Raw genomic sequence first — 26,054 nt, 5'->3', positions numbered from 1 at the left:
GAGTGTTACGCGTCAACCTAACTACATCCGCTGTGTCTATGGGAAAACCCCTCAGTGCGGGGTTTGGTTATTGGCACCGGAGACAGCCAATCAGCGCTCGGGATCGACGTTCGTGACCAATGTCTATTCAGAAACGGCACGACGTCACACATTAAGTTTCTTGAGGTCGTCTTCTGTAAATAATATATCTCAGAGATGTAACGACGGGACACGCTGTGTTATTTCGTGCGTTTCTTGTGGAGAACAGTGCTATCTAAATGCTGTTGTCACACCCGGGGAGGTGGCGGTCCTCTGCCGGTGTGCTGGCCGTTGAGCAGCCCGTCCGGCTAACTTTAGCGTGATCCCCAGCGGGTGAGGACGCTCGCGCTAGCTGGCCGCCGAGCTAATCGGAGGTTATTCCGGGAGGAATCCAGCTCGTTTCCAGAGGCCTCCATCCAACCGGGATGCTTGAAATGACACCTATCTGTGGGCTTTAACAGCTGACGCGGAACAAAGGTAAGCTTCTCAGTGGTAATCAAGTGGAAGGAGTGTATTTAAGCTTACGGTGCGTTAGCCACTGGGCCTGGCCGGGAGAGTGACTGTCTGTCTGCCTGGCGACACGCCGCTCCTCCGGTTGTCAAGGAGCAGCTTCACCCACACCACCAGGCTTGATATTGCTTTGTAACACACTGACAAGTACGAGCAATAGTGGGTCTGCACAAATCAAAGATTAGTCTAAATCCCATTCAGCTCTGTGCTGCTAGAGTCGCGACACCACCGACTTAATGGTGAAATTAGTCGGTTTCCTTGTAGAAAACGGTTCAGCCACGTTATTGTCGCAAAGCAGCTCATTGCTGAGATTCTGGAATCTGGTGACGGACAAAGATGTAGAGCCATTGCTGGTTGTGTCGGTGTCTGAATTTAACGATTGAGGTGTGTTCAGGGGAAACCCACGCCTCTGGTGTTGGTCTGCTCGAAGTCTATTTTTAGATCAATTATATCAGTAGAAGTGACTAATAACACAAGAGATCCTGCTGAGAGCAGTTTGCTGCACAGGATGACTGGACAACAACACCACCGTTCCTCACAATGAGCAGATCTTTCTCCATCAGAGATCAGTGATTGGCCAATTACTTTGTTTATCTTTAGAGCATTTATTGACATAGGAAAACTGAAATCTTCTCTGTAGCCCTGGGACTTTAAAGAAACGTTATAATTGTTGTCATTTCATTATTGATCTTCAGTCATTCTCTTACCCCCCCCCCCCCCCCCCCTGAGCATGTTGCCTATTTGTCTGAAACTGCCTTTATATCAGTAACTTATATTTAAATCCATTCAGGAGCAGCATAGTGTTTCCGAGGTAAATGTGTTGAGTTGGCACTAATGTAGCCCAGTGCTAGTTTTCAAAACTGAAGGTGAATTCTATATAGTTTGCGAGGACATTCATGCAATTGTTTGAATTTGTTAAATCCAGTACATTTTTTTAAAAGTCTGATGATTTAACCAAAATAAATGAGAGAGTTGTATTACATAGTTTTGATTTGCTCAGAAGTTTTGCTTTTTGCATAATGAATGGCAAGATGAAGGATCTTTGCTTAGTATAGTCATCAAGTTTAAATAATTTGCTCTTGTGCGACACTACAATGATTTACACAATTTTATTGTTCCATGTTTTGATGGAAACTTTTTTCCATCAAAACCAGAGTCGGGTTTAGCCTTCACAGTTGGGACTTTTTTCCTCGGTATACTTAGCATTTTTGAACTTCTAATCTTCTTTCAGCGCTGTGTATGTTCTCCTTCCTAATTAGGGTGTTATAATATTCTGACCTTCTCCCCTCCCGTAGACCACAGGTCAAGCTTGCCTTGACGTCGGACCTCTCGCCTAGCATGCAGCCATGAGCTCTACCCTGTGGAGCCAGGAGAAGCCCAGCGGGGGCTTCAGGGAGGACTGGCGCTTCTACATGGTCGTGAAGGAGTGTACGGTGGAGAAGCCTCCCCAGAAGACTCTGAGGATCCCCCGTGGCAGCCTCGGTCAGGCCTGCCAGGAGCGCAACAGCCTCGGGCGAACGCTTCCCCCGTGCAAGGGCAAGAAAAGCCTCCGCATTTTGGACCAGACCAATGTGGTGCTGAGCCTGGATGAGCGGGATGTCCTGGAGCTGGATGAGAAGCTGGCCGAGCTGCTGTTCCCCATTACCAACTGCGAGGAGCGCTACGCCCTGCTCTGCAACAAGTCAAGGCTGGAGCGAGTCCGTGACATCGACTGTGGCTCCAAGGTGCGTGTCCAGCTTCGCTCGGGGGATGAACCGCTGCCTGGTGTGGTCCGATTCAAAGGCTCGCTGCTGCCTGACAGAGCCCTCTCTGGAATCTGGTTTGGAGTGGAGCTGCTGGTGAGGCTTCATTTTAATGTCCTTTGTTTGTTTAGCGAACAGTTTGGGGATTTAGTTTTGTTTAGGGTGTTTGAGTTCCCCTGGATTTCAAAAATAAAGTCAAGAAATACCAACACTGAATTTGTTTAATTACATCTGAGTGGCATCCATCCATCTTCTATATTGCTTTATTTTTATGAGTGGTGAGGTGCTGGAGCTGATTTTAGCTGTTTGCTGGGGACATTCTCACAATCAGGCGCGAGTTCCAACCACTACACTACTGAGTAGTCCATAAGATCCTGACATAATTAAAAACAAAAACAAAGTAGTCTCCTGATTTTGGTCTATTACATCAGGACTGTGAGATATTCCTCAAAATAATACACACTCTTTGTTGTCTTTTATATATTGACTGCAGCAGTACAGTCTTTTATTGCCTCTCTTGGCTCTAATAGATAAACTATTCACTTATAAAGCATTGAAATTTTCAGTTTCCAATGAATAAGGCAAAAATAAATGTGTGGTTTTTGGCAGAGTGCGATTCTGATGCTATTTTCAGCTCAGTGGACATTTAGGACTTGTGGCTCCGTACCCAACAGGAAGAAAGAAATATCTGCAGATTTCCCCCAGATTAACACAATGGTCTGTTTACTTTTCAGCATTTTGTGGAAGTCCCCCTGTGACTTCATGCTCACGCTTCAATAAGTTTTGCGAGCTGTTAATATCATTCATTCCACATTTGCTCATGGTACTCAAAAATGCAAACTTAACATTGATGTTTGGGTGAAGAGTTGAAAAGTTAAACTCCACAAAATGTGTGGTTTTCCTTTTTTTTTTTTGTTAGATGTGAATGTAAACGGACAGTTTGAATTATGTCCCCCTAAGCAGAACACTAAATCTTAGGTCCAGATGTCATGCCATTCAGTCCGGTCTGCATGTACAGTCGCATAACTAACAACATACAAAGGGTCTCTTATTGCAGCACAATGTTGTTGTTCTTCTCCTGACTCCAGCTGTCGTCTTCCTGAGTGGGCTGATGGAGCCTGAAGCATTTAAAATGTGCTCAGTATAAATGTCTCACTTATCACATATACTGTTTAACACTCATTGTTTTTGCTGCAAAACTAATAGAGGTCAGCGTGCCCTTTTGGCCAAACAGTGATTCAGCAGGGTTTTTTTTTAGCTTGCAATCAAGAACAGATGCAGACTGTGTTTCAGTGTGAGAGCATCCACTGTCTGTACGAGAACTTTTAAAATCTATTTATTGTCGCGGTGAATCAAGTTGTATTCCTGCTGCAGCAATCGATCAGAGACACTCAGAGCTCCTGCATGTTGCCTTCCCCTCGGCCGAAGAAGTGCTAAGCAAGCAGACTTTCTGAACCTGCCCCCCTTATTATGATAATAAGTTGCTCGTCTCTCTCTCTCTGCATCGGTCTCTAAACTTCTCCCAACACGTTTCCGCTACTTTCCAGGAGGAGGGCCGGGGACAGGGCTTCACCGAGGGCTCCTACCAGGGCCGCCAGCTTTTCCGCTGCGAAGACGAGTGCGGTGTGTTTGTTGCCCTGGATAAGCTAGAACTCTGGGAGGATGATGATGACGAAGCCTTGGGTGAACTGGAGGTGGATCACGTGAGCCTGGTGGAAGATGATCAGGACTTTCCTCCGCTGGAGATCAATTCCAGGGTCCTGGTGCAGACCAGGGAGGGGCCCGAGAGGGGCACCATCATTTTCTGCGACCTGCTGCCAGGCAATGAGAGCCTGGGCTACTACGTGGGTGTTGACATGGTAAGCATGACTCTAAGAATATGCTTATTGTTGTCACAAAATCGTGTTGAACGTTTTCTTAGTTAATATATGGGAATTTTTAATCAGCCTTTTTAAAAATGTTACTTTTTTCATTTAAGCATGGAGAATGTAACGTAAAGCAGAATACCTTTTGTAATGAAAAGCAATGGCAAAAACAGACCCCAATTAGTGTAATAATTCATTAAAAAAGAAAATAAAACACTAAGACGTCTTCACAATCATAGACCGTTTTGCAGTCACTGTTTCATCCTCTGTGGAGAACACCCTCCGAGTGGGCACTGAAGTGTCACCCTCAGTGAAATAGCTTCTTGACATCATGGCAGTGTGGGGGTATTGACTCTCATTGCCTTTCCACAATGTCAGTGGATCACCAACCAGTAAAATGCCACTTGCTATCTGGGAGGATGCCACCTCTTCCTTGATACTCGTGTCTTTACTTGCAAATGTTTCTCCAAAAAGATTGACTCCTTTTTTGGGGGGCAGTTTGACTCTGCATGAACTAAATAGTTGATTAAGTAAAGAAATTATTAATATTTCATAGACATTAAAATGTGGCAATAACCTTAAGAAACATCCATCATTTGAGATGAATTTCTGGAATAGTAACAAGACTTCATTGCTCAGATTGCTTACATGGTCAGTTGTGAGATCACTGGATGTCCTCTGGTGCATGGCAAGGTTTCAGTAAGACCGGGCTCTGTGGCTGTCATGTTGTAGGAAAGTGTATCTATGCTCTAAGTCCTCCTTAATGGCATTTTTCTTTCCATTTTTTTGTGATGGTGCTGTTCGCCTTACTTGGGGCCATACATTGTGAACCACTAAAACGGGACTATCCATGTCCATGAACCTGCCTCTGAAAAGAAGGATTAGCCAAAGCTGTGACTTTTTCTATTTTAATTTTTTTTAAGTAACTAGAGGACCTCCTTGCCATCATCTTTCGTGTCATTAGCCGACAAGCAAGTAAAGATGTCTCTGACAAGTTTCCTCTGGGATTTTGTCTGTCAGTGCAGAATATCTGACTCCCTGCTGTAGATAATGCTACAACATGTCATAGGTAGAATTCCCCCTTGTGACATCATGTATGGGCTTGAAAGTAGGCAGCTGTAGTACTTCTTGTTTTGTCTCAAGCAAGCGAGCAGCTGTTGTGCTTCAGTGTAAGTAGAAAACCACCTTCATGATCCCCCTAAGGAGACGGCCGAGTCACAATGGTGTCTGTTGGGCCTCCCGATGTTCCCACTCTGCCTCCGCTTCCTTCAGTTTCTGCACTAGGTTTGTGCTGATATGGCTTTTATAGAGGGGGCGTGTCTGCATCACAAGGCTTTGCATCTCCCAGTCCGTTCTGATGCAGTGATCAGTCACACTTATGTAGCTTTCTGTTGCTCTGGATGGCCACTCGTCTGTGGTTGACATGATGGAGGATGTTGATCGCTTGAGCCCGGTTGGATTCTGCCGCTGCCAGCGATACGTGGTGTTGAGTGGATTCCATTGTGGATCCTGTTGCTGTCATACCAAGGTGATGAGGACATCAGTGGGTGGCCTTGCTCGGTGTATTGCTATATGTCTTTCTTGTGCCACAGTGCCGACACACCTTAATAGTTTTTTGCACCACTCTTCTTCCATCATCATTGTGTTTTACAGGGAAGCCATAACTCTTCCATACATGCGATTAATAAGGTGCAGCAGGTTTTACAAGTTCATCAGCTCTACTGCTAGCCATAACTCCCACTGCTCTTGATCAGTCTGTATTGAACTTCCACCCTTCACATCAACAAGGACAAACTGTTTCCCGATCAGTCAATCCACACACTGCCAATTATCTGAACTGATGCCGTTTGTGAATTAGCTGAAAATGAAGCTCAGGAGAATTTTTCTTTCTTGGTTAAAAAAAAAAAGAAGCAATTTATTGACACATTGATTTGTCATATTACAGTGTAACCATCACCGCCTTACTACCAATACCATACTATTCATCGGTTATCTTTTTTGATTGTTTGTCTGCCCTTCCAACTCCTTTTTTTTTGGTTTTCCAAAGATGACTCGGAATTTAAAAATATTTTTCACTGTCAATCAACGACAAACTGGTCACAGGTCATGGTTTCATAAAGCCACATTTTCCCGTATGTCACGATTGTGACATCTTGGAACAGCAGGGGATGAAGTCAGTAATTGGTTTTATTTGTTGTTCATTCCGACAAGCTTTCCACTTTTTTTTTGGTAAGGTGGGCCCCTTGAATTAAAATACAGATGAATGGGCCTTTCCTAGTAATAGAATGTAATCTGAGATAATATAACCGAGGAAAGCCTGACTTTGCATTGGGTAGTCATCAGTCACTATTTCACACAGGATGGCCTTGACTTTATCTCTCTATATCTATATCATTTCACTTTTTTGCAGTTCCTGAGAGAAAAGGATTTTTTCCCGTGTTAAGTATCCACTGAAGATATCATACTGTATAGTGATGACATCCTTCTCACCAAGACATACTTGTTATACCTCTAATTGCATTCCTTCACTGATCTTGCAACATATAGTATTTGTGTCTGGAGGGAGGAGAGAATGTCAGCTGTAACTTAGTTGGACGGTATTTCTCTGGTATTTGTAGTATTTTTTTTCTTTAGCATGTATATTGAAGTAACTGTGTTGTTGCCTTGGATCACAGTAGCTGGTATCTATGACTACTGTTGTCAGGCGGGAGTGGTATTGTAGTCACAGAGGAGTTGAAACACATAACTGAGGCATTTGACTGCTGATCGTTAGCAGTAGCAGCAGTAGCAGCAGCAGCAGCAGCAGCAGCAGCAGCCCACTCAGTGCATCTGAGCCTCCCACACAAAGGCAAGGCAGTCACGCGGGGAGTGAGGTAAAGACTTAGCGCTGTATGACCCAACAGCATGGCACGGGGCCAGTAGGCAGTCGAGGAGAGCCCACTGCTTTGCCTCACTCTGCGTCCTGCCTCGCCCTGCTTTCTCGAGCAAGTGGCACTGGCGTCAGGCTCATCATAGACCATCCTTCTGGAGCAGAATCCTGGATTTTCAAACTCAAAGAGAAGAGAAACCTGGTTGTGCTTGGAAAGACGGTGGAAGAGCTCTTGCATAGGCAGAGAGGATGACATGAGCTGTTTGGATTATCACAATATAGAAGATCAAGCTGGATGATAATCTTAATATAGATGGACCAAATCACAGATTGTTAATCATCAAATACTTGGGGGAGTACATGTGATACAACTTAATCAGTGTTTCAATGAAGAAGAGCATCTGAGAGGGTTACGAGGTCGTCATGTCTCCAACTTTTTCAGGACAATCCTATCGGGGACTGGGATGGTGTGTTTGACGGGAAGCTGCTGTGTAATTTCGCCAGTCTGGAGCACACGCGACTCGTCCCAATCTGTGACGTAATGCCAGGTGAGTCATCTGAAAATTTCTTGGTTCCAAGCTTTCCTCAGAACACAGTTGATGCGTTGGAAAAACCTTCAGCCGTCGCTCACTGGGACCGGCTTCGAGCTCCTCCCGAGCATTCCCAGTTTGTGTTGTGCTCGCGTCGGGAACAGAGAGCCTTTTGTGTTGATGGTTCACTTGTTTTTGAAAGTCAAGTGAGATGCTCTGGGTCTTTGTTCTTCACAGTGGCATATTGATTTGTTTATGTGTGCCACATCAGCCTCTCTGACCATTCCAGCCATGTGTTTGAGAAATTACGAGAATTAACATTGATTCAGCAGATTTGTCTTTACATTGCACTTCCCGTAGAACGCTGGGCAGACTACAGGATGTAATCATTGTCACTAATCAAAGGTCATTTTTAGATACAGGTTTGTATTTTATTCTTTCAGCTTTTCACCACTCTTTTTGCTTTGGACAATTAACTTTGCAAACTGTCCATTGAAACTTTCACTTGTGTGTAAAATGAGATGGAAGATGACTCATGGCTGCATATTTGCACTTAAATGTGATATATCCTTTTAGAAGCCTTTCTTATGAATCAATCAAGGTGTTTCTGATACTCCAGTGTGGAAGGCCAGGTGACGTACATAAAGACTTACCAGACCTAACTGTCATAAAATGTTTTATTCACTAAATTAAACACAAATTAAACAACCTTTCATATCTAACTGCTTATTTCAACTTGTTTTCTACATTCACATGCAGGTATGCTTCACTGTTAATGGAGAAACTTGGAATGACGCATTGCAAATTACACATACACACAACCAATATCCGTGTCAAGCTTATTTTTTATAGGAATTCTTTTTTTTTCTTTCAGAATTGCTCACATCAAACACAAACATTATCTGCCCTTAACAGTGCCAACGCTACTGACCGTGTGTATCCCTATCTGGGTCAGTTTGAAAGCCATATGATGACCCGAGCTTTGGTCTTGATGATCTTGGGTTTTTTAACTGGATCATTTAATGTGTGGTCCATGTCATCCAAAGCTCTCACACCTTGTACCGCCTACCAGCCAATCAACGACTGCAGCAATACCACCAGGGTCCCCTCTATTTCAGGACAGCCCTCCTATTGCTCTTCTTCTACCTTGTTCATCCATGATATGCTTGATTTAACTCGTTGTCTATGAAATATACTTCTAATAAGCACAATGTATGGTTAGCAATTAGCTGCTTAGCTGTTTTCTGTTACTGCACACCTGTAGTGAGAGTGAGTGTCGGTTGAACAACTTGAGCCCACAAATATCCAACGATGATCTCAGCTGCTCCCTGAGCTGGATGAAGATCCTGGTTCGCGTTAGCTCTCTTTCGAAACAGTAGTGGCTGGGTTTACCTTTCAATCAGCCTAACAAAGTTTTCGAGTTGGAGGTTCTTTGGGGGCTCCTGTGACCCAGATGTTCACCTGAGCTGAGTCTTTTCTCTACTGAACACTGAAAACCCCCCCCCCCCCCCCCCCCCCCCCCCCCACCCCCAAGGCTGTATTAACTTTGTGTCATGGAATTGGCTGCGTTTTGGTCATGCACGCCTACACTACTGTTGTTTATTTCCATTTTCAATTCTTTTTTCTTTTCTTTTTTTGATACAGTGCCATTAACAACACAGTAATTTTAAGGCACTTTTAATATAAATCCAAGTGTCAAATAGTGCAAACAAAAAGATTATATATGCAAAGCGAAAGTAGGCGATCTGTCTATTGAGTCTATTGTTCCCTGATCAGCAGGCAGACAGCCTGAGGGAAGAAGCGCCTCCTCATCCTCTGTTTGCCTTCAGGCAGTGGTAACGCCGCCCTGACGGCAGCATAGAGAACAGTCTGTGGCTGGGGTGTGTGGGCTCACTCGCCATCCTCATGGCCTTTAACCTGCATTGTTTGTGAGGAAATGGAGCGGGTTTTTAAAAAAAACTGAAACTTTTCTTTCAAACAATGATTTTATAATTTAAAAACAACTAAGTGCTTCTTATTGTTTTAATGTGTTTACCAAAGGGAAAACTGAAATCCACGATTGTGATCACTGATAAAGTGATTGCAGCAGTAATAGGTCAGAGTAAATGTACTTGACTTGTAGTTGAGCTGTGGGAGACATTAAGTGCACGGTGGTTTAATGTTGCCTCTTAAGAGTGTTGTGGTTCTAACGTGGATTTGTTTCTGTGCCGTGCAGAATATTCCATGCAGGACCAAAGGCTCCAAAAGCACAGTTTTGCCCCCAGAGGCACCAACAGTGACAAGTCATCCTCTGGACAAAGCAAACCAAAGAGCAAAGGTACTGATGTTACGACACAGCTGACTGACACATAGATACTATGGCATAAGGATGGTCCACAAAGGGAAGGGTCATCAGATTGTCCAAAAAAAGAGACGAACTACATGTGCAAACCTTTAAAATAAGTGTACAAACCTTTAGAATATTTTTTTAAACAGATATAAAGTTGATTAATGCATAGAATAAGAAATGCCTCTTGATTTGATGTGAATCCAGTGTGTCATGACTATATTTCTTGTCTTTGTTTTTCCACAACTCTCACACTTTTAACAGTTGCTGTTTGATCTGTTTATATTTCAGGGTTTCCAACAGGTTTTTCCCTTTTTGTTTTCTTTTTTTTTAACTTGATGACAAAACATGATCTTAGCCAGTCACCCAAGCTCGTGATGCTCAAGTCTCTCTCTGTGTTTCTGTGTTCGTGTACTTGTGTTATTTACAGGATTAAGTCATCAGTGCAGCAGTAGAAGCAAGTCTGAATTTTACTATACTTTAAATGGCAGCTCTCTTGATCCCCCAGTCCAGTCCAAATCCAAAAGCACATGGTACATTGATGAAGGTAAAAAACTAAACAAAAAGTTACTCATGGGATGTCAACCATCTCACCAGCAAGCTCCTGTTCCCAACAAGATTCCGACTAAAGTGTTATTGTGTAGCCAATATTGGCTTTAGCAGGATCAGGGCTTCCTGTTCCCAGAGGCTACTTCTGAATGATACACACACTCTGGTACTGTTGGTAAATTACCTTGAAAGACAAAGCAATATTTTTTTAGTAAGTGCTCGCATACCCTTAAACAAAAAAACTCAAAATACTATCAAAACCCCACTTCATATAGAGACCATTAATATAAATATGTAACTGAATTTCACAGTCTGTTTACTGTGGGTTGCACTGTCCCCCTGTTGTTGTTTTTAACTGAAACAATGAATCCAACCTACTCCACAGCATATTGTTCTAACCTGACTTAGTGATTCAGCCTCCTTTTCTCCCTTAAGCAGTCACTAAGTGGAGATGTATTGTTCTTGCAGGAGCAGTCTGCTGTCTTCGCCATGCTGGCAAATCTCAGAAATACCACCAACACAAACAAAAATAGTTTCCAGCACGTTACAGAACAGAGAGACATTTAGATTTTGAAGGGTTCAATTTTCAGTACATTGCAGAACGAATAGCCAGTATTATTGGCCTAGTGTAATACTAAATGAAATTGTGTCTTTTATTTAAATAAAATGAATAAAGCAAGTGTTTTCTGCTGGTTCTCATTGATTTGTAAATCTAATTTTAATATCTTCACAGCAGGCAAAGATTTTTGTGCAAAAAAGTGTTTATATTAAAGATTTAAGATTTGATTCACCAGCCTAGCAGTCCCATGTGCTTCCAGCTCTATGTCAACTTATTTCACTGAATGAAACCCGTTATCAGACCATCCTTCCTAATATGTTTTGGCTTTAAGGATGGAAAATCTAAAGACAGAGTCAGAATATATACAATTATAGTTGTCAGTATAGAAATAGTTATTTATGTGGTACATTTAGTGTGATAGCATAAACACCACATTGTTTACCTACTTTGCTTCAGTAAAGCAGCTCCTATTACCAGTGAGGGCACACAATTTTTTAGACATATTAAATAACTGTGTTTAAACATGAATACTGTTCACAGAAAACCACGAATGACAGTTTTTAAACACCTTTAATAAGTTTAGCAAGCCACCTTGACCACATTTCGTTTGTAGATTATATTGTAGGACGGTAGCATTCAAACATGTAACGGCAATGTTTAAGGGGCCACAGCCCTTCAGTCAGTTTGATGCTACTTGCAATCTATTTGTTAATATAATAGAAATTCAAGGTGCATCTTTACACCGACTGTGAAGTGAAGGATACAAATATGGGTTAAAATTTACACTTTTGAGTGGAGGCAATATGAAAGGTTGAATTACATTTGTTCATGTAGTGACGTCACCTACAAACTAATTCCTTTAATACTTTCCTCTAAATTTTAGATACATTTATTTTAAAAGGAATTTATACTAAGCTAATTGGTTCAATTCATCCTGATGTCAAACTAGCCTGGTCAGTGAGCGTGCCACAGATAAATGAAGTGGATGTGAGCGTCGTCTCTGAGTAGAATTGGAGCAACGCTCTATATAAAAGTATAAAAGTTGACACAAAACAGTGCCAGAGTGGATTTGTGCACGTAGAATTTGGATACCTCTTTAAAAAAAATTGAGATCCCAGAAAAACGGGAAAGGTGTTCTGTAATTTTATTTTAGGAGAATTGGGCTCGCCGACTTACTTTCTCTTACAACTTTATCATCTGTAAGTTTGCATGCTTTCTTTACTGTATATTGAGTCGAAGGCTATCTTGGAGCCCAAACTTGATGAATCAGAAAATAACACTTAAGTTTCGGGTTCTCACAAAGTAAGTCCAAGCTTTGGGTACATGTACGGTGCTGTGCAAAAGTTTTGGGCACGTCTGCTTCTCTTCCATCATTCAATATCAGCAATTAAACATCCGATTGCTTCCAGATTTACTCTGCGACCCGGTCCAAAAAATCAAATCACATAGCCAATTGCATCAACTTAGAATGTTGTGGTGTGGCCCCTACAGAGTCCCAATCCCAACTGCTCAGATTTACATGAAGAAACGGAGGAATTTGAGTCAGAATGCCTCCACTGGGTATCTGCTCATGATGAAATGTGTTTTGAACAACAGAATTCTTTCAACGACTATGAGCAAGGATGTTTTGAATGTGCAAGGTAGTCTCTCTTTCAATCTGCATTGTGTTTAGTGATAAAGATCAGCTATTGAGACCAGTAATTTTTCTTTGCAACGTTTTTTTTTTCACTCTTGCCGGAAACCTTTGCACAGTACTGTATCTCCCAATCTAAATTTATACAGAATAAATCAGATAGTAGTTTGTTGCAGTAGCTTGCTATGAAGACGTCTCCACTAGTCTTGTCCTTCATCACCATTCAAGTGTTCTATTGTATCTGCATGGCATGGTCTCGGTAGTGTTTCTAAAGGCTTTTAATAATGCTCAGTGCTGCAAATGAGTTTTTCAAGCAACAAAACCTTGCTTTCTGTACAGTTCAAAGATTTAGATCCGATACTGTTGCAGGCCAAAGCATTAGTAAAAGACCTGACCGTGGTGCCGGTGTCGGAGTCGAACGATAGTCAACACATTGTCTGGTTTTTGGTGTTTTTCTTTCTGTGTTTACCACTTCTCATGTGCGCTCATAAGTATGTCAGTTGTGAAGCAGCAAGGGTTTCAAACATACATGCAGAGCAATCTGGATGTTCAGCACATTGTTTATGGTCGTACCGCAGACCAGAACAAAATCATAAATAAGAAATAACAAGAAGAAACACAAGGAAACGGTGATTTAGCCCCTCATCGCAATAAATCACAAGGTTTGAAATGTGAATAAATTACTTGTGACGTGGCGCCGCCTCGGCAGAGCAGAGACACATTTCAATAGTAATTCATGGAATCTCAGGAAATGTGTTTGTTTTTGCAGAAATAGGCAGGTCGGTCATAAACGGCTGACATGCTGTCCTCACAACTGCTTCCTCACCCGGTGAATGTGTCGTCATTTTTCATTCTCGTCAAGGTCACTTCTCAAATTCATTTTTTTTTTTTTTTCTTTCTTTCCCTCCCTCTTGATGGCTTTGGTGTATTCATTGATTTCATTAAAAAAAAAGCGGCAAATTTTGGTGTTTTTTTTCAGTGGTGGAACAGCTCAGTCATGGGTAAGCGTATGAGCTTAAAGGTGATTGAAAGATTTTGGGTCCTCTTGCCAGTGACATGACATTTCAGTCAGTACTTATCTTCCCATTCCTTAAGTTGCAAGAGAAATTGTTGAAACCCGCTATGTGAGTTGTTTTACAAAACCAAATGGCAAAAAGTGTCCTGACAGTCTATACACAAACTACACATTGAAAAACATGATTGTTTCTTTCAAGTTGTGCCATATTTGTAAGGAACTTGTAGGAATTTGATGGAAGTATTCAAACGACCCTGCAGCATGTCCAGACAATAGCTGCAAAATTATTCAGATTAAGCCAAACTTGAAGTCCAGAAAACATTGAATTCTAACAGAGGGAGGGAAGCAGAGCCTCATTTCTCTGAATAGACTTGAACCACTGTGGTCATAAAGCATAAATTCAGTGACTTCTCCTTTCTGGTAGAAGTGACAGTTTCACTTGTCTACTTATAGATTGCTCACTTGAGAGTTTAAATAACCGCTGTGATGTCGTTTTTAGAGCGCCGCCAGATATTAATCGCCGATAACATAATGTTTTTGCTGGTAAAGCTTTAGGAAAATGTGCATATGTAATGACTGAACTGTCTTGGAACACAAAGTTCTTTTGTAATTGCATGTTTTCTTGCTGCCACAAACATGCAGTTTTCAGTTTTATTCGACTTTTCAGGGTTTTAAAAGGTGCGACTGTTTCATTAAACACTTACACACAACCTTACTCCACTAAATTACTGAAGGAGGCTGACTGTAATTATAACACTTGTGAGAGTTGTGAATTTATTACTGCAAGTAAGTTAAATGATTAATTCAGTGTGTCAACTTTCCTGGGGTATATTTTACAGCAGATCTGGTGGGGAATGGAGTCTGCTTGGAAGACATTACTGCACAGCAGACTAGTTTCTAACTCCACCCAGAAGGAATCATTGCTTTAACACGTGTTAATCTCTATTAAACACCAGTGTTTTTCCACTCAGCACAGACAGCACAATACCCCACAGTCTGACTGTTCAAGCATTGAAAACTGATGTTTTAGAAATCTTCCTCACTGTAGAATCAAAATGAATTGGCCTTCAAATACTTTTCACCCATATTAAGCACACAAAAGCAGGAAAAAATAATGATATTTACTTTATATACAAATATTTTTTATTGATAATTTCCCTCTGACATGAATTAGTAAGTTTTATTTAAATCTTATTTTATCTTGTTTTTTTTTTTTTTTTTTTATCCTGCAGTTGGGGAGGACCCCGCCAAGTCCCTCACTGACACGCCCCCCGACTTCAACCAATCCCCTCCCCCATCCAGAGCCCCGCCCTCCACCTCGTTGTCCAGTGACAACAAGTTCCACTCGCTGCCCTTCAGCCTCAACAGGAAATCCGGGCCCATCGACAGCATGAGTCATGGCCCTCTCTCCCTCTCCGTCCAGTCGGTGATGGGAGAGCAGCCCGAGCCCTCTTCACCCGCTGCCCCCCCCTCACCGCGGCCTCCGACCCCTCCCCAAGGGCAGCCAGGTCTGGAGGTGGGCTCTCTGGTGGAGGTGAAGGAGAACCCCCCTCTGTGTGGTGTCATCCGTTGGGTGGGCCTGCCTCCTGGCCTGCTGGAGCCTTTGGCCGGTCTGGAGCTGGTGAGACACCATGACGTCAGATTAGAAACTAGTGATGCGAACACGAGGGAATAAATGCCAGTCTGATGGAGGAATTTTAAGCGACCTAGTCCTTTTCACTGCTCTCCACACTCCAACATCTATTCATGTATTCAGTTACTTCTGGTAACAACCAATCGTCCTCTCTTTGGTTATTGATTCTAAAATTGTAAGCAGCTGCAGCAAGATTTCTACTGTCGGAATGACGGTTTCAGACATGGTTAATCGAACAATAGTCAACCGAGGATTTGTTAATTTTGTCAAAGTTGTAATCGTCAGGGTGTCTAGATTGATGGTAAATTAATGAACATGTTAAAGGTGTTAGTCCAGTAATGTTAAAGTTGAATTTATTACTGCGGCTCCAGTTCACATAAAACCTAAACTATTTTCAGGCCCTGTTTTTTCAAGGACAGGACTTGAACACCCTTTACATTTGTTTACATGTGACATATATATATATATATATTATTACTTTCTTACACAGCATTCATTTCTAGTCACTATGATTATTGATCGCCGTTATAATTATTTTTCATTCTTTCAAATGTCATACAATCATGTGTTGGATGAGGCTCTAATAGCATCCGGGACAACTTCATGCATAGAGCCTGAGAGAGTAAATATCGTAGCAGTCCACCTTAATGAGACGGCTGTAGGTAATGATCAGTCTGTTTCCCATGTAACAAAGGAAACGAATCAAGTGGCCCACATCTAGTCTGACTCATACTTATGACCGTATTTCAGTTTTCTGTGAATAGTAGACCAAGGTCTTACTGCTGCTGCTTCTCCTTTTCTTGGGGGATTGCTTACATTGCATATTGGATTCCCCATCCTACTTTTCCTGATACATGCTAAGGCATGCATCTTCACGAGGCACGCGTGTTTAGCTTCCACTCTGCTTGTATTGAAGGTTTTACTGTACTGTGCAATTCAGTATTCCAAAATAATTTTGGAAAATGTCAGAATACAGAAAACCTTGTTCGTTTACACGGGCTGTATGTTGCGGTAGTTCACTCACGAGACCATGACCCTCTCTTTCAGGAAGAAGAGTGCCCCGGTTGCACTGATGGCACCTTCAAAGGCACGCGATACTTCACCTGCCCCCCTAAAAAAGCTTTGTTTGTGAAGTTGAAGTGCTGTCGGCCGGACTCCCGCTTCCCGTCGCTGCACCATTCCTCCAATCCCATAGAGCGCTGCAACTCCATTGGTGAGTGAGTGGGAGGCAAATAACCCGATTTAGCCTGTCCTGTCACTCGTTTCTCCAAAAGCTTTGTGTTTACTCTTTCACTGTGTGTGTTTCCCCGCAGCCTTCGGGGGATACCTGAGTGAGGTCGTGCATGAGAACACACCGCCGCGCACAGAAAATGATGGTCTAGATGTCATGGTGGGGAAGAAGAAAGGCATTCAGGGCCACTACAACTCCTGCTATCTGGACTCAACCCTTTTCTGGTAAGTGATTTGTTAACTTACAGTAAATGCTATATCAGCTATAGCCATGCAGCTAATCCTGAAAACATGATTTGACAGCACAGAACCTCATCAAGGAGTAGTTCTGTGTCACCCTTACAGCAGGAACCTGCTAGTGAAGTGAACTTTGATGGAAGATGTGTTGTTTCAGTCAACACTGTCAGATGGTCATGCGTGTGAAGGGTGGCGATAAGATCTATAATTGATCATTGCAGCATTATACATAATCTCAAATCCTTCTAAAATGAGGATGTGATGAATAAGATTGAAACGATAACTCTGCAATTCTTATTATAATTTCATCAAGAATGCAATTAAATATATGAACTCGTCCCTTTTTTCTCTGTGTGTTTATGCAATCATATCATATGACATTCTTTATTGCTTTTGATAACGGCTTAACCTAATGCACATAATTATATGTTGTTTGTCCATAAAGTTGAATATTAACAGTTGTGTTGTGATTCTGCTCTGCAGTCTTTTCTCCTTCAGTTCGGTACTGGACACAGTCCTTCTGAGGCCTCGATCAAAGACTGATGTAGAGTATTACAGAGAGACCCAAGAGCTGCTGCGCACTGAGATAGTCAACCCTCTTCGCATGTGAGTCCAATTTCAGTTTCATCATTTGTTTTTGTTTAGTAATAACTTTTTACTCGAGGCCAAAGACTCTGTCAATATGGGCTCAATGGCAATGCGCCAGTTCATTTATGTATTGTGACTAAAATTAGGTCTGTTTCTGTCTGTCTGTATTCACAACAAGTAACTTCATAGCAAAAAGACGTATAAATGCCTCCTAAAGAGAAGAAAAAAAACTATTAGTCTTATTGAGACATTTTTCTTCTGAATGGATTGCCAGCATATTATCCTTCCATCGCAAAGCTCATCACTCATTCTGATGACAGTTTTGCTTCAATCTTATAAAATATAGGTAAGATGATTAATACTGTTTTTGCAAAACTACAATAAATTGGTAAATAATTTTATGCCCCCATCACCCATATTCACTCTCCATTATGTTGTTTGAGTTTTCATTGTGAAATGAGCAGAGGCCTCCTGACAGATCAGGTTAGATTTACCTCAGTTTTTCTCTAAGTGAGCCCGTGCTCACAGCAGTCGGTGAGCTTAATAATGTTAGATGTCAGACACAGAGGCGCTTTTTTTTTATTTTTTTATTTTTTAAGTTTAATTCTCAAAAATTATGTTGATAAAAATGCCAAAGTTGTATTTGTGATTACTTTACAACTGTTAGTGCCAGGTGCTTGAACTGTTCAGGGAATCTTCAGCACTTTTAGTTGTTGTTTAGCTTGATAACACTTCTCAACACTTACACAGATGCCAACTTATGCCTCGTTAAGAATTGTACACTAAAAAGCAATATATCATATTTGGGAGTTGTATTACAGCCAAATACATATTTTTTGTTGAATAAATGTATGCGTGGAGGCCTTCAGTTTCACCACACTGTGCATGTTTAAACAGAATATCTGTGAGTTTGAAAATGCACTCGCACCATGGATGTGACGGAACCATGTGTGATTATTGAGCAGCCTTATAACGTTTACTCTTTGTTGTCCAGACACGGGTATGTTTGTGCTACTAAAGTGATGAAGCTCCGGAGGATCCTGGAGAAGGTCGAAGCTGCTTCTGGATTCACCTCTGAGGAAAAAGGTAAGACGGTCAAACGGATCCTCACAGTCTCCTCATTATGAGCTACTGCTGTGATGATTGTGATGCTTTGTAGGTACCATTTTGATTCACTTCCTCTGCAGAAGTGTCATTTCATTTTCACACAAATGTTCTCTTCAGTTCTCATATCGGCACATTTTATGCCACAGATCCGGAGGAGTTCCTCAACATCCTTTTCCATCACATACTGAGAGTGGATCCTTTGCTCAAGCTGAGGTATGAACCTGTTAACCTTTCAGGGGGGCTCAGCACAGGCCAGAGCACAATCTTCTTACAGTCTGTACAGTCACAGAGTGGTAAAGTCAGGTCAGCATACAAGAGGACTATTCTGATATTTCTGTCTATCTCGCTTGAAAAAAATTCTAAGATTCTGAAGCATCTGTCTTGTTCACTCAAACAACTGGATCCACGTTTAAAATATCAAAATATGCCTTGCGGTTCTAGAATTGAACCTCTACGTCTCTGCATCACCCGTCATCAATATGTAAACAAAGGCTTTGCTGCTGTTTTCCAGGTCAGCGGGTCAGAAGGTGCAGGACTGCTACTTCTACCAGATCTTCATGGACAAGAAGGACAAAGTGGGAGTTCCTACCATCCAGCAGCTGCTGGAGTGGTCTTTCATCAACAGCGACTTGAAGTTTGCAGAAGTGAGTTTCATTCCGTTCCATTAGATTTAGAAGAAAGTTTGACATGAGTAGTTGTTACCTGGTTTGATTCTCAGCTTCGTGCTCAAAATGCCAAACAAGCGAGTGACTCAATGAAAACATGAACCCAACAAACCTTGCTTTCCCGGGCGAAGACCTTCCGATTCAGTCCTTAATTAAGCGGACGTGACAAAGTTCCTCACTCATCCGTATAACTTCTCCTTAAATAACTAAATGTTTTCACAAGCATCAGTTTCTTTACCTCTGGACTGTGTCACAATTTCTTTCGTTTTTTCATCTCTGCAGTCTATTGGCTGTTTGAAATGTGGTTCTCTTATGTGTCGTGACGTTGGGTTTTTTTGTTTATTTTAGTTTAAGCTGCACACCGCTTGTTATTTCAACTATCAACTTGTGTGATTTGCAGTACAATACACATTTCCCGGTTTTTGTCATTTTGGAAAGAGCTTCTTCTTTACCCAAGTGACTGAAAATTACACTTTTTATATGTAAAAATGAACCCTAAAGAATTAACATTCAGAGTTATTGTTGAAACAGCCAATATGAATCAAGACAACCCACGAAAGAAAAACATCCGTCAAGTCCAATATTTTACTCCTTGATACATTTGGTAATGTCATTATTATCAGACCAGGACATAAAAAGAAACTTGAAACTCCTTTGTCAAGATGAGTTTTTGAAATGAGCTGACGTCTCTTCATCGGCTCCGGATCCCACAAAACGCTGCTGCCCGGCTTCTAACAGTGACAAAGAAGCAAGAGCACATTACTCCAGTTTTAGCCTCATTCCACTTCCTTCCTGTCTCTTTTAAAATAGTTTTTAAGATTTTATTATTGGTTTTTAAGGTGTTAAATAGGTTGTCGCCTACTTATTTATCCGGGCTTTTACAGTAAGTCAGATGGTCCTTGATGCCCCAAGATCCAGACTAAGAAATGGAGGTGACGGTGCCGCTTCTGTGGCTGCACCCCGTCTGTGGAATCATTTGTCTGTTCATATTAGAACTACTCTGCGTCTTGAGTCCTTCAAGTTCGAATCAAGACACATATGAACTCACTGTCGTTTAACAGTAATTAAGCGCTGACACTGTAATATTGTGGCATTATTTTTGCCCTGTTTTTACTCACTGATTGTTTAATTTGTATTATTATTATTTTTTAACTGTGACACACTTCGGTCAACCTTGGTTGTTGTTTTAAATTTACTATACCAATAAAGTTGGATTGGATTGGACCTAAACAGATGTCCAGAATACTATTTTACATGGTGAGAAGTCTGGCATCCAACAAGAAATAACTACTTGGGAGGAGGTGCAGTTTGGCTTAAACTATGAGAAGAGGCTTGTTCTCCCACACGTTGCAACACTTTGTGTACACAACAGATGCTCCGAGTTCCAGCTTCAGATAGAGCAGGGTTTGAAATAATAATAATAATGATGATAATACTACTACTACTACTAATATATTGCTGGTATTAGATTTGTTCAAACTGAATGAGTTATAATGATATTAGCATAACTTCTTTGTGTTGAGAGGGTAAAAATTATACATTTTTTACAACTTGTTTGGTTACAAATTCAAGGAATGAAATAAGTTTTTGTTTAGTTTTTACTGAATTGATGGTCAGTTGTTCTTTATGCTGACATGTAAAACAACTCTTACTTCAGTACCATACCAGACATTCCCCGGAGATAATCTGTCTCATGATTATTTATGAAATGAAAGTATTTCAAGGGGCAGTTTGATAAATCTATTGTCCTCTCTGTAAACCTGAGCCTTCATGTTTTGGTTAAAGGCCTTCAGTGGGTCGGTGACATGAAGTTTTTGATTTGAGTTTGGTCTGGCTGCTTTGTGTTGGTCCATATAATGATTGCTGCCTCCCCCCAGGCTCCTTCCTGCCTTATTATCCAGATGCCCCGCTTTGGCAAGGACTTCAAAATGTTCAACAAGATCTTCCCCTCCTTGGAGTTGGACATCACAGACCTTCTTGAAGACAGTAAGTTGTAGTGATTGGGTGTTTTTTTTCCCCCTCTCTCACTCTTTAAGCGTTACATGCCGATCAAAGGTGATTTGGCGCTCTGTTGTATTCGGAAATGAAAGTCCAGCGCGTTGTCACCGCGGCTCAGCTGAGATGAAGGAACCGGTTCTTCTCGCTTCCTAACCTGCTCCTAACACTCTAAAGAACTTCACTTCTGTCCGTTTCATTGTTCAGCTCCCAGGGAGTGTCGCATCTGTGGAGGCCTGGCTCTCTACGAGTGCCGAGACTGTTACGAGGACGGAGATATCACGGCCGGCAAGATCAAACAGTTCTGTGAAAAGTGCAATACGCAGGTAAACAATAGAGGGCATCATTGTCACATCAGTTCAACCAGAAAAAACACAGTGCAGAAGCCGTGTCGGTGTCTTCCACTTGGTGGAGCCAAATTCAAAGAAATGGCAGTTTGACAGAAGATGGTAAAGCATCACACAGTGATGGAGTCTATTTATTCCAATACTATGTGAGTTGTGACTCTGGGTTCTCTACAGTCCGTGTTTAATCAGAATTATAAGTTTCTATAAGATGTTTAGCGTCTTTTGATTTTCCTTATCAGACCAAGCTAATAAAACAATGTTTGTGTGTCTCCGATGCAGGTTCATCTCCACCCGAGGAGGAAAACCCATCGACACGGCAAACTGTCCGTCCCCAAGGAGCTCCAAGAAGGTATGGGGCGCCAAGGCGCGTTCCCCCGCCAGAGGATGGAGCTGTTCGCCGTGCTGTGCATCGAAACCAGTCACTACGTGGCCTTCGTCAAGTACGGCAACGCAGACTCCGCCTGGCTCTTCTTCGACAGCATGGCCGACCGCGACGGTGGGTGGCACGCCGGCTCTTCACGTTTGTCTTCATGTGTGATATCAAACGTGGAAAACAGCACACCAATTCACTGTTTTTAAACTTTAGTGAAATATCAAAAAGTAATGTCGTTTTTATGACTTCATTCAGACCGTCTGTTTGAACTGAACCCGGGAATCAGTAATAAGTGACGATTCCTTGTTGAGACATAATCGGCTCATTGTCAAAATAACTTAAATGTTGTGTATTTGAACTAGTTCCTCTGTAATGGTTTCATCCTTGAATACGAAAGCACATTTGTTTTATTTCCCGCATCTATAAAAACTGATAAAACTGTCTCCAACATGCAGGCACACTTTGCAAAACGGGTTCATTTCGGGTCAGTAAACACGAGAGGAGACAGTGGAAGATGGAAAAATCTCAGAGGCACTACGTCTGAAGTGTGGTTGCATTTTTATTTTTACAAGACTAGTGAGAGAAACTTGACTGAAGATGGTTTACCCTGTCTGTAGAGCCAGCTTAAGGAAAATTACTGCTCAAGGAGCAACGGTTCTGTATCAGATTTTCAGGATTGGTGCTGAAACGGTTCCCAAACTCAAAAGCTTTTGTTTCTAATAAAAAGACCTCGAGTGTTTTAGTAGCTTAAACTGTTCAGTCATGTACAGGGCTTCACTTTATGACAGACCAGCTTTTATTTCCCGCTAACTTGTGTGTTCATAGAACTTGGAAGTGGGAATTTCCAAACAAGTAACGGTCACAACAAACTCGTCGGGAACATTTAAGTGTCGATTATAAACCTCCTCAGATTTAGCAAATAAACAGCAAATTACAGATATCACACAGTAATAATGCTTGAAAAGTCCATTTTCTTTAAATACTGCTTTTACTAAATTGCTTCTGTCTGAGACTTTCTCATATAGATGCTCTAATACTTTTTTGTGGAGTGACTGTAGTTTATCGGACCTCTCGCTGCAAAAAAGGGCAGCCCAAATATATAAGCTGTAAACACAAAATTTGAGAAGAAAATTTCATCAAGATTTGTGAAATTATCTGTCTATGCATCAAGTAGATTTGCATTTCTTAAGTTTTTTTTAATTTACTTGCTGTATTTAAAATTCTGAAATTAGATTTATAAATCTAGATTTGAAGCTACACTGTAAAATCAAGGACTGAAAACAATTATAGAACTTTTAAAACAAGCCAAATTATCTATTGTATCTTAAAAAAAAAAAAAAAAAAAAAAGTGCCAAATAACACTCAGCAGTAAGTGTGTGTGTGTGTGTGTGTGTGTGTGTGTGTGTGTGTGTGTGTGTGTGTGTGTGTGTGTGTGTGTGTGTGTGTGTGTGTGTGTGTGTGTGTGTGTGTGTGTGTGTGTGTGTGTGTGTGTGTGTGTGTGTGTGTGTGTGTGTGTGTGTGTGTGTGTGTGTGTGTGTGTGTGTGTGTGTGTGTGTGTGTGTGTGTGTGTGTGTTTTGCAGGAGGGCAGAATGGTTTCAACATCCCGCAGGTGTCTCCGTGTCCAGAGGTGGAGGCCTACTTGAAGATGACCCCAGAGGAGCTGCACACCCTGGATCCCAAGAGCATCCAGGGCCAGGCCCGCCGGCTGCTGTGCGACGCCTACATGTGCATGTACCAGAGCCCGACCATGAGCCTGTACAAGTAGAGTGTGAAACCCTCGCCCTTCCTCCTCCACCTGCTCCTCTTCCCTCGCCTCCCTTCCCCCCCCCCACCGGCGTGGAGACGTGAACCAAAAGACCAAAAATAAAAACTAAACTGAGGGTACAGCAGCAGACCACCGGCAAGGGGGCGCTGTTTGGAGAGAAGGTGGGAGACACGAGACACAAGGGAGGGCGGGAGGAGGAGGAGGAGCGAGCCTATTTGCACTGTGCGTTAGTTGAAGTGTGGCGTCCTCCACGTTGTCCTATGTAGCTTCGCCCGCGTCTCACAGCTTGAGCATCGGTGGTGGACGACCAGGCGAAGGTAGGCATTATGAGGAGTCACTCCCCCGCCCCGGGAGGAAGGAGCGTGATGGCGTGCTCCACACCGCAGCGGCCGACCCAAACATGCACAAGAAAAACAAGACTGCCTAGTAGGAGGACCTCACTCACCTCATTTACCTTAAGAAAAGAGGAGTCCTGCTATTCTTAATCACTGTAAAAGACGGGAGCTTTCCACAAATGCACATTAAGGAAACGAACGCCGTGCGCGGATCCTCATCCTGCTCCTGTGTCCCGTTCCAAACCACAAAACCAACTTGTGTAGAGTTTCTTCAGTAGCATAGATCTCTCCAGGTAGTGACGTCAGCGCCATTGGTATCAACCTACTGTGCAGTTGCATTATGATCAGACTGTTCTGCTATTTGTGAACCGGTTTGCAGATTTCCTCATCACGCCGTGTAAATGTTCATACAGTGTGTGTGTGTGCGTGTGTGTGTGTGCGTGTGCGTGTGCGTGTGCGTGTGCGTGTGCGTGTGTGTGTGTGTGTGTGTGTGTGTGTGTGTTGCAGGAACAGATGTAGCCATTGTAAAAGTCTCACGTTTTACCGCATACTCACATTTTTTTTTCCTCCTTTTGCTCCATCCCCAAGTGGACCTATCAGGAAACATTTAGGTTTTGCTTCTTTCTTTTTCTTTTTTTTTTTTTTCCTCTTTCCTCCTCTCCCATTGAAAGTCACAGTGAGTGCTAATTTGTTGGTTGGGAGACATCAAGAGTTTTGCGTTCCAGCATACAAATTTGCTTCTGGGCTGTAGCTGTAAAGAAAGGTTCTGCATTGCTAATGCAGGGTAGATGCCAGATAAAACGCATGAAGGGAGACTTGTACAATGGCGCCTGTTGTAAAGCCGCTCGCTGGAGCACTCCATGCATTCGTAGGGTCAATGAGGTGAAATACAGGGACGAAAAAAAAGGAGAAAAAAAGTGGCTGTTTTCTTTTTAAAGTAAAGCGTGTGTGATGTGTGAAGGATTTCACATGCGGTGTGTTTTGTAAGTCTCTCTCTCTCTCTCTCTCATCGTGTTGATGAGTAAACCTAAATTCGTACGTTTCTGTTTACAAGAGCCTCTTTTTCCTCGGCCCGTCGCGGCGAGCGTCCGAGCTCCAGCGGGCGAAGAGAACGCCCAACTGACTCCCGCTGCCTTTCGTTGAAAGTGTGACTTGCGATATTTCCAGCCAGCCACCAGATAACAAAACCAGTGTGATCAAAACGTATTTATTGTGCTCTTCTTCTTCTTACAATGAACTCGTACGTCCCTTTTTTTCCCCCCCCACACGCAAACGAAGCGAAACAGGGTTGACGATACCGTCGGGTCCGGGTACTCCGCGTCCTCTTTCACTGTATATTAAAGTGGGTCGTAGTGGTGCACGTTGTTTCATGGCAACTACTGAATGTTAATAGTGACGCAGTGAGGGGTCAAAGGTCGGGAAATGAAGAGGCACAAGGCTGGTAACCTTGGGGCGTCGTATATATATATAATTATTTAACTATAAATTAAACAACGGGGGGGAAAAACACATATTCCGGTTTCACCAAATCGCAAAAACATACCACTCAAAGCTTGAAAGTAGCTGTCGGTTTTTCTATATCACACACAATTAGATCAACTCAAACTACAACTATAGCATCAGCATTATATATAAATATATATATAAATATACATATATTTTTCCTAAACGTAATCACAGCTTGATTGTGGATTTAGTTGTGAGCCTAAACTAAATGCAGGAGGGCGTTTTGTTTTTTTATATAAGTTCCCCTCCACCTGACGGCGTCCATGTTTATTTTTTTTTTATTTTATTTGCTCCGTGGAGGTCTGCGCTGCGGCAGGGGTCCGATCGGAGGAAACCTCCCGTCTCTGCACTGCTGGAGAGAAGTCTCCCAACAGACCATGGAGTCTGAGTTTGGTTTGTTTTGTTTTGTTTTGTTTTTGTTTTTTCTGTTGCATCTGTACAGTGTAGACATGTAACGGGTGGAGAATTAATGTCAGTGATGTTCCTGTAAATGTTAACAAAAATAAAGCCCGTTTTGAAGGCGACGTACGCAGCATGTGGTCACTGCTTTGGAGAATGCTTGCTTGTGTGTTTTTACATCCGGAAAAGGGGGATTTTTGCCTCTTCAGATTATTTTTTCTTTTGATTCTTTTATTTTTTTTTAGAAAATCCAAACC

The 26,054-nt window shown here is 42.1% G+C and overlaps 1 protein-coding gene across 6 annotated transcripts; it reads left to right on the top strand.

Annotated features, from left to right (window-relative positions):
• Positions 1–146: 146 nt before the first annotated feature.
• Positions 147–24,850, top strand: cyld (cylindromatosis (turban tumor syndrome)). Of its 6 annotated transcripts, none has more exons than XM_080493549.1 (17): positions 147–495; positions 1,824–2,366; positions 3,818–4,129; positions 7,447–7,552; positions 9,750–9,851; positions 10,291–10,407; positions 14,849–15,237; positions 16,297–16,462; positions 16,563–16,704; positions 17,200–17,322; positions 18,299–18,390; positions 18,558–18,624; positions 18,923–19,055; positions 20,954–21,062; positions 21,279–21,397; positions 21,698–21,914; positions 23,373–24,850. In XM_080493549.1, exons 2-17 carry the CDS (start codon positions 1,875–1,877, stop codon positions 23,555–23,557), a joined length of 2,871 nt encoding a protein of 956 aa, XP_080349675.1. In that variant the 5' UTR covers positions 147–495; positions 1,824–1,874; the 3' UTR covers positions 23,558–24,850. The 6 variants fall into 6 exon arrangements, with proteins under 6 accessions (XP_080349675.1, XP_080349674.1, XP_080349679.1 ...); XM_080493548.1 differs by having other exon boundaries at positions 23,381–23,781; XM_080493552.1 differs by having other exon boundaries at positions 169–495; positions 1,824–2,252.
• The last annotated feature ends 1,204 nt before the right edge of the window (positions 24,851–26,054 follow it).

Source organism: Lipophrys pholis, assembly GCF_963383615.2.
Source record: "Lipophrys pholis genome assembly, chromosome: 2".
NCBI classification, from domain to species: domain Eukaryota; kingdom Metazoa; phylum Chordata; class Actinopteri; order Blenniiformes; family Blenniidae; genus Lipophrys; species Lipophrys pholis.
Note: the sequence above shows the minus strand (reverse complement) of the source record. Positions and strands in the feature narration are given on the sequence as shown.

Bases quoted from the DNA above. Each gene is read 5' to 3' on its own strand.
- cyld (XM_080493548.1), top strand. From the start codon at position 1,875: ATGAGCTCTACCCTGTGGAGCCAGGAGAAGCCCAGCGGGGGCTTCAGG. The intron at 16,463-16,562 runs GTGAGTGAGTGG...GTTTCCCCGCAG, and splicing joins AGAGCGCTGCAACTCCATTG to CCTTCGGGGGATACCTGAGT. The intron at 18,391-18,557 runs GTAAGACGGTCA...TTTATGCCACAG, and splicing joins ATTCACCTCTGAGGAAAAAG to ATCCGGAGGAGTTCCTCAAC.